Source organism: Olea europaea, chromosome 7 (genome assembly GCF_002742605.1).
Source record: "Olea europaea var. sylvestris chromosome 7, O_europaea_v1, whole genome shotgun sequence".
Classification (NCBI taxonomy): domain Eukaryota; kingdom Viridiplantae; phylum Streptophyta; class Magnoliopsida; order Lamiales; family Oleaceae; genus Olea; species Olea europaea.
In genome coordinates this window covers 16829765-16838647 of record NC_036243.1, presented here as the reverse complement: position 1 = coordinate 16838647, position 8883 = coordinate 16829765, and the positions used below count along the sequence as shown (strand labels likewise).

General features: G+C 33.6%; 1 protein-coding gene across 2 annotated transcripts; it reads left to right on the top strand.

Annotated features, from left to right (window-relative positions):
• The first annotated feature begins 4750 nt into the window (after window positions 1-4750).
• Window positions 4751-8538, top strand: LOC111397193 (protein PIN-LIKES 7-like). Of its 2 annotated transcripts, none has more exons than XM_023023972.1 (10): window positions 4751-5006; window positions 5088-5167; window positions 5338-5462; window positions 5588-5709; window positions 6241-6456; window positions 6563-6688; window positions 6783-6883; window positions 7072-7124; window positions 7430-7615; window positions 7744-7979. In XM_023023972.1, the coding sequence occupies exons 1-10, from the start codon at window positions 4872-4874 to the stop codon at window positions 7764-7766; spliced, it is 1167 nt and encodes a 388-aa protein (XP_022879740.1). In that variant the 5' UTR covers window positions 4751-4871; the 3' UTR covers window positions 7767-7979. The 2 variants fall into 2 exon arrangements, with proteins under 2 accessions (XP_022879740.1, XP_022879739.1); XM_023023971.1 differs by lacking the exon at window positions 7744-7979 and adding an exon at window positions 7986-8538 and having other exon boundaries at window positions 4753-5006.
• The last annotated feature ends 345 nt before the right edge of the window (window positions 8539-8883 follow it).

Genomic DNA, 8883 nt, shown 5'->3' with positions numbered 1-8883 from the left:
AAGATAAAAATAATTTTTTTATATTATTTCTAAAAAAAAATTTATTGCAATTTTATTAATGTAATAAGAAGATTTATTATGCATTTTTATTTTTTTACATTTTGTAAAGAATTTTGTTTATGGTATTGACAAATATTCTTCCACACACGTATCATGCCAACAACATTAAAAAAATAATTTTAGTATATATAAACTCGGAACTCCATGAGACAAAAAAAAATAAATCTCCGCACTTGAGCAAAGTCTTTTCGCACAGTGTGAAGAGACAAACAAAAACTCTCGAAAATTTATCTGCAAGTTTCAAGATGTCTTTTTTCAAATAACTTTTGAGTAATACATTGAACACTTTAATTTCTGGCATACAACCCAAAAGTATAATTTCATTGAAAATTGTATCCTCTTCTAATGTCCATGAGCCGTTATCAAGCAAGTGTAAAATATTGAATTTGGGTGGTACCCTAGAGTCTCCATTTGTAAAAGCAATGACATTGTACTATAAATATCCCCTTTTTTGCACAACTCACATATTATTTCATTGTATGAATCACAAGAAAGCTCATTTTCAATACCATAAATATGATTTGCATGCTCAGAAATTGAGTTATGATTGGAATTTAAAGGAGACATAATTGATTTTGAGTCATGTTTTTTGACTCTATTTCGTTGTATATATGAAAAATTTACAATCTTGAAATTTGACTTGTAATTAAGAAATTTGAAAATAACTCTACGTACTGTGCGGAGAGCTGGTTTGTTATCTCTTCGCATTGTGCGAAGAGTTTTTTTTTTTACTTCGCACTGTGTGAAAAATTTGCCAACTCTCCACACATGGTTTAACTCTCTCTGCATTGTGCGGAGAGGTTTTTTTCTCTCTGCAATTTTTTTTATTCCGCACATGATCTAACTCTCTATGTACTGTGCGGAGAGTTTTGCCATGATGTGGATCAACTCTCCGCACTGTACGAAGAGATTAACTCTCTCCGCATAGTGTGGAGATTTTTTTTTTGCTTTCCGTACTGTGCGGAGATGATTTTTTTTACTCCGCACTGTGCGAAGAGTTCACCAACTCTCCGCACACGGTTCAACTTTCTCCGCACTGTGCGGAGAGGTTTTTTTTGTTTTTTGTTTTTTTTTTGTTTTTGTTTTTTTTTTACTCCGCACTGTGCGAAGAGTTCGCCAACTTTCTCTGCACTGTGCGAAGATTTTTTTCTCTCCATACATTTTTTTTATTTTTACTCCGCCCTTGGTTCAACTCCCTTCGCATTCTGAGGAGAGTTTTTTTTTTTTTTTTTCAATTTTACAATATTGAATTACACAAAATTTGAAAATATAATCTTCACATTCAATTCAATCATATAAACACTATCAAAGAATACAAGCAAAATAGTTTGTATATTTCATAATTTCTTATTCAAGTATGAAATGTACAAGCATATTTTTTCTAGATAACATATTGCTATGCAATTGTAAAAATAATTTATAATTATTTTCTTATATCATAGAAATATTTTTAAATATTACTTCACAAACTTTTCAAAAAAAATTAAAATTCATACACTAATAAAAATATGATAAATACAAAATTCGTACAACGCACGTGATAGCGATTAGTAGATATAGTTAACAGAAATTGAATTAGCAAAAGTAAGGGGTTAGGTATACAAGAACCATTATCGTGGCATGTTGGCAGGAACATTATTGTGGCAGAACCATTATTTCACATGCACATGATTTCTAGCAGCTAATGAAGTGATTTGATGTGTGATTTCGACATATGTATACATAAAATTCACGTATTATAAAATTAATTTTAGTACACGTAATAAATATTTATACTTATAAAAATTAGAGAGAAGTCAATGGATTTTTGTGTATTTTATTAAGAACCAAAATCTTATATTTATAAGAAAGAATTAATAATGCAACATTAATAATTTTTAGAGCTGTAGGGGTACAATTTTTATTCACTAATAAACTTACCATTTACAACGTTGTCGTGTTGTTTTTTTCTCTTTTTATCAAAAATAAAAACATAGTATTAGCTCGAAAGGAAAATAAATAATTACATCTTTGGTTTTTTTTTTTTTTTTTTTTAATAAATACATCTAAAAAATCCTAACAAGTTTTCAAAACTTACAATATTCCAATATCTGGTTCACACACATGATCCCATCCTATTGAAAGTGGGGGAAATTGTTCAATTCTTGAATTTTCGACTTTAAAGCCACCGTTTGTTAAACTTATAAATTATTCATACAAAGGAATAATAGTTTAATATATGGATAATAATTGAGTAATGGTTAAAATTGTGATTGAAAATAATGTTTGATTTTGAATAAATTTATAAATTAAATTCCAAACGGAAGCAAAAATTTTAGGTTGTCTTATTGCCATCTGTGTTCTCAATTCAAGCTCGCTAGATTAAACAGCAATAATTGAAACTACAAAAAATTAAAAGTTCATCTATTGCCTTATTCAGAGAGAAATTGTCTATTAGCTAAGTCATGTATACTTCTAAGGTAAGAAATGCATACCACATCATATTCATGAACGTATGATCCCAACAACTCCACGCGTTGCACAAGGCATAATGTATAATTAGTACACTAAATTCGAAGGAATGAAAATACATGGTCATAGCTTTATTTGTCTCGATGTAGGACCTCAAGAATAAGATGGCACGCCAATTAACTATTAGGAGCTAAATATAGGGATGTTAAATGAGTTCACACGAGCCAACTCGCACTCGCATATGGGACAAACTAAGCGTGATCTTGCTCGTTAATCAACTTGGCTTACCCCTACCATCTCACCTCTTGGTAGGATGAGCTTGAACGACTCACAAGTAACTTGTAGTTTGTGTATTTTTTTAAACCTAAAATTATATTTGTACTCCCCGACTCACGAGCCCAAAAAGAGGTTTTCGCTTCTTAATTACACTCGTTTAACTAACCTCTCGTCCTTTCATAGCCACATAAAAAAAGGTCATATTTCGACCGCGTTAATTATTCATCCAAAGTTTGGCCTTCCATTTAGGGCACATGCTAATAGACTCACAAGCTCATTTTATTTGAGCTCGAAATTACAAGTTGATAAAAATATATTTTCATTCTTATAATAATTACAAAGTAAGAGATTCGACTCATTCCTAGACTTTTTATAAATTTTATTTACCCAAAAAATACGACTCAAACAAATATAAACATGCATAATAATTCAAACACACTTCTACAAATTTGGAAAAAATAAAAAGAAGCTAGAAATTGAAACCTTATAGGGAAGTTAATTACCAAATAAAAATTAAATTTAGAACTTTGTAGAATTTGTTAAGTGGTATTATTTAATAGTTCTATAATGACTAGAAAGGTCTAGAAATATAGGAACAAGCCAAACGACTTGCGTTGTTGACATTTCGGGCGACGCACTCTCGCATGATCGATGTGAGTCTCTTATGAATAAAATAATACCGACCCCGTGTGTGTGTATTATGTCAACCATGCCGTCATCCGCGCGGGTTATGTAGCTCAATCCATAAATATATACATAATGAGTGATGTTACAATGCTCGCGAGGTTGACCTCGGGATTGACACAACACACACACATGGGGGTAGGTATTTTTTTATTCACCTGGGACCCATACACTCCATGTGAGACTGCGGTCATCCTCGTGGTCATCGACGCGAGCCGTTCGGCTTCTTCCTTACATAATACACCTCCCAAATGTACTAGCTGGGCCCAAGCACTTGCCTACGTACTTCCACAATTGATCTGTGATCGTTGAATAATGTTATGCAAGGGTCAGAAAATATTGTTAATATTCTTACGCAATACTGCAGTAGCACGTCTTTCACATCTTCAATTCCCATGTTTTTTGACAAAAAATTTGATAAGATTTTTAACGGATTTTGATAAAAGTTAATAAAATATATGATTCAAAAATTAATAAAAATTATGTATATTATGAAATGTGTATTTAAAATTAACTGTTTATTTTAACTTTGTCATTATTCCAACCAAGCACTATATACATACATGCATGTATGTATGTGTCTCTCTTTGGAGAAATTTACTGATAATTTTTATTTTATATCTTCCTTCATCAAACAATTGGGTAAATTCCTTTGGACAACTCTCCGATTGTTTAGGGGGTTATGTGGCGCCCCCAAATGTCGCGAATGACCATTTGGGGGCGCCACATAACCACTGTTCCAAGAAGAATGGTCCCAAGCATTTATTCGTTTTGACCCACTTAGTAGGGTAATGGAACACTTATTAAGTCCTGTGAGTAAGTCCCGTTTGGTATTTATTAAATTACGTTTCATTTTTCTCTATTTTATTTTTAACCACACAATTTTTCATAAAATAATATTATACGTAGATAAAAAAAATTTCTTTCTTTCTCAACAACTCATTTTTCAAAAAAAATATTTTTTCACCCATTTTCATTTCCGAAAAAATGGGACAAATAGGGGCTAAACTTCAAGAACTTTTGTGCATTTATCAATAATTCAAACTGTACGGTGCTAGACAAGATTAAAAAACAAAATGAAGTTAAAGAGTCTGTTTGGGAGTGATTTTTAGAATTGATTTTTTGATCGTTAGGAGAAAAGTGGGGTCCACCTGTGAGAGAAGAAGTCAAATATGACGACTAAAATAGTGAAATAACGATCAAAAAATCAATTTTTTGGGTAAAAAAATCTAGCCCAAACAAGCTCAAAATCTTTATTTACTTGACAACGCTCTAGATAAGTTAAAATCTTACCAGTTTCCAGTCGCGTCCATGATTTTAGTTTCTTGAATATGAGCTAAACCTTGGTCTCTCTCTTCTTCATCCTCCTCATCTGTCTGAGTTAGTTTCCATAGAAAGAGATGGGGTTCTGGTCACTACTGGAGGTGGCATCTATGCCAAATTTGCAGATGCTTTTGATTTCTGCATTAGGAGCTTTGATGGCTACTAATTATCTCAATCTTCTTTCTCCTGACGCCAGAAGATCTATGAATAAAGTAAGTAACTGAATTTGAACGCAATATGTGAGTGAATTTCATACATACTAGCATTGTCAAATCTAAATTTTGGCACTGCAGATTGTGTTCGTGGTCTTCTCTCCATCACTCGTGTTTACAAGTCTGGCAAAGTCTGTCACCCTTCAAGATCTCATCTCATGGTATAACTATGTTATGAGAAATTCTAGGATGAGTCGAATCTCGTACTTTGTAATGTCATATGTGTCTCGTCTCTCTCACGGTTTAGTAAAAACTTTTAGAGGAGTAGTACATCAGATACAAGGTCTTTATCTGCTTTTATTTCTAACATTTCTTCTTCAACTTGCTCCAGGTGGTTTATGCCCGTTAATATTGGCTTAACCTTTCTATTTGGAGGAATTCTTGGATGGATTGCAGTCAAAATATTGAGGCCAGAGCCACATCTAGAGGGCCTTATCATTGCCACATGTTCAGCAGGTAACAGTCAAGTGCATATTTGATATGCAGATACGACTCTGACACTATAAAGCAGTATGTTCAAGTCAATTATATTTCAGAATTCTAGTATTTATTAGCTGCTGACTTATAATCCTTAAAAATAGGAAACTTGGGAAATCTTTTGTTGATACTTGTTCCTGCAATCTGCAAGGAAGATAGAAATCCATTTGGTGATCCCAACGTCTGTGCTTCTGTTGGATTCTCATATGTATCGTTATCGATGTCTGTAAGAGATCTTACTTTTTTCTCTCCTTTCATGAAAATCGTCTGAAAATTTCGAACAACTTAATGTTACAATGTCTTTCTATGCCCCGTAAAATACCAGACTCGACCCTGGAGATGGACTCGAGTTGTAAGATCTCGCTCGATTTCCTGATCTTTCTTCTCGTTTAAGGAACATTAGATGAAATTAACAGAATAATCAACGGCATAAATGTTATATTACAATCTCTTTAAGCAAAAATATTTATGTTTTGAGGAATATTCTTTAAAAAATGTCTTTTAATAGCCCTCTGAAAGGTGAAAACCATGGTTTTTTACTGAATTAAGAAAAGTACTCTGGTAATCTTGATGTGAATGGTAGGATCGAAGAACGACAATGAATTAGTGCATGTTTGGTAGGAGGGGTTGGATACCATTTGGAGAAGTTAAATTATTGTACGAAAGTATTCTTGCGAGAAATAATTATCTAAACTTCGGAGAAAGTAACGGGACAACTGATAGCAATCCGTCTATGTCAAATGGCTTAAATTCGCAGCTCGGTGGTATCTTCATATGGACTCATACTTACCATTTGATACGAAGTTCTGCTACGAAGTATAAGGCGATGAATGCTGCTGAGGAGTCGTCCAAGAAACCCAACATGGATTTAGATGCAAATGAGTCGTCGAATCTTCTTGACAGAGGAGAAGAGGATGTTGCTATAACCATGTCAACAACAAAATCTCCAAGAGATGACACAAATGATCGAACTGTTAGTCTCTGTGTCCAACTACTTTATATTGTGCAATATTCTAAGTTGTAGAAAATATTAGTGTTGACTACCATAACATCTGGAGTCCTAATATTAGTATCTACAGATTGAGTCCGAGTCGATTGGATCAGATGGGAAGCTCGTTACACAGAGTGCATCAGCGAGGAGCACGTTATCGGGAATTTTGCATCAGATATTGGAGGAGATACTGGCACCTCCTACCCTTGGTGCAGTGAGTTCTTCATACTTGTGGCATGTTATCCATACAGGACAATATTGAGAAGAAAATAGTAATAACTTTTGACTATTTCTCAATCTAATTTCAGATTATTGGATTAATCTTTGGGGCTATTACATGGCTCAAAAACCTTATTATTGGTGAAAGTGCTCCACTTAGATTTATCCAGGATTCTTTAAAATTACTCGGGTAAGTTTAGTTGCTTCAATCTTCCAGTAGATATCGCAAAGAACTAAAACATGGTAGCTAGAAATGATCTATGTAGTCGACCTCAAATTTATCTAGAATAAATCTTAGTTTGTTGTTGTCGTTGAAACAATTTCACAGAACAAGCATACATGCCTTAGCTAATGCTGCAAACTACTTTTTTTCTGTAGGGATGGAACCATCCCTTGCATGACCCTTATACTTGGAGGCAACCTAACACAAGGTAGACCTCATTTCTAAATATTCCAAACCTATAACAATAGAATTAAGCTCATGAAATATACGAGGATTTTTACAGATGATGAGGTAACAATATTGAATTGACAGGTTTGAAGTTGTTTTCTGTTTAATATCCAATGAAATTGTGCCAACTGACAATTTGTCAAACTGTTTGGCAAAAATTCCTGTACATGTAGCATGATTGATAACATCATCCTGGAGAAGCCACTTATCTAATCATGTTTGGAAATAAAATTTATTTACAAGTAACTTTAACTTTTAAGCTTAACGGGGTTATGAACTGAACAGGTTTACGCAAGGCGAGTTTGAGGCCGCTTGTTATCCTAGCAGTCATCTGCGTACGCTATGTGATACTTCCTGCAGTTGGGATTGGTATCATTAAAGCAGCTGCTCAATTTGGCTTCCTTGCAGCAGATCCACTCTACCATTTTGTGCTGATGATTCAATACACTCTCCCTCCTGCAATGGCCATCGGTATGAAGTTTTTAGAGCATAATGTTGTCATTAGTATAGAAGTTCTTCTATGGCACTAAAAGTAGAGTTGAATTACTATAAAAGCTAAGAGTAGGTAAAGCGTTTAATATATGACAGTTTGAAATTAGGGTCGATCATGCTGCAGTTATAGATATGTTGACAGAAAGGTTGACGTACACGTGACATTCTATCATCGAACAGTTTAGAACACAGTTAAATTCTCGATCCAATCATTTGCTGCCACTTACACTTCCGTCACTGCATATGTCTGGCAAAGTGGCATAATCCAATTATGGTTAGGCATGAAAGCGTGTGCCATTTTTGTGTAAGCCATACTTTCGATGGAAGCTCACGGGATGGGATCATGCAGGTACTATGACACAACTCTTTGATGTGGCTCAAGAGGAGTGTTCAGTACTGTTTCTATGGACTTACGTGGTTGCAGCCATTTCACTAACAGTATGGTCTACTGTCTTCATGTGGATCTTGTCCTGAAGGAAGGAATGGACCATGTTTGGGTACATATATTCGAGAATTGGGATTTTGTTTGTGAAAAAGAAGATACATTTATTCGAGAATTGGAATTTTGTTTGTCAAAAAGAAAAGAATAATAGAGACTTGTCCTGAAGGAACTAATGGGCCCTGTTTGGATGCATATATTCGACAATTGGGATTTTGTTTGTGAAAAAGAGAGAAAGAACTGGGATTTCGAAACAGAGATGCTATCTATATAATATTGATATAGATATAGAAAGGCAAATGACATGTGATGCAAGGAAAAAAAAAGAAAAAAAAGGAAGCCTTCCGTTGGATTCAGACTTTAGTATTGTTTTCCCTTTTCTAATACATGTTTCTGAAGTAAATAGTTGTACCATTATTTCCTATAATTAAAGGGAAATCTACTCACAAGCATTATTAACTAATTGATAAATGATTCTTTTGTGGGAATTCGCGGTAAGGTTTCACATAAAAAAAATAATTGTTCTCTCCTAGAACCCATTTTTTTATTTTTTCCCCCAAAACTCTCCTACTGAGCCCCCGTTTGATTTCCGTTAGTTGTTCAAAACAATATTTTGAATAGTGAATTTTTAAAGAGTGTGCGGATAAAAAGTAAAGAAAAATTTTGAATTTAAATACATAATATTTTGTTGAGTAAATGTATAATTGAAAATAAGTATGTAGAATAAAGAGTTTTGAAATAATGATTGTCAAACAAGGGTTAACGAATAAGAAGTGACATTAATTTTCTTTTCCAACACGGAATAAAA

Bases quoted from the DNA above. Each gene is read 5' to 3' on its own strand.
- LOC111397193 (XM_023023971.1), top strand. From the start codon at position 4,872: ATGGGGTTCTGGTCACTACTGGAGGTGGCATCTATGCCAAATTTGCAG. The intron at 6,457-6,562 runs GTTAGTCTCTGT...TAGTATCTACAG, and splicing joins ATGACACAAATGATCGAACT to ATTGAGTCCGAGTCGATTGG. The intron at 6,884-7,071 runs GTAAGTTTAGTT...TTTTTTCTGTAG, and splicing joins GATTCTTTAAAATTACTCGG to GGATGGAACCATCCCTTGCA.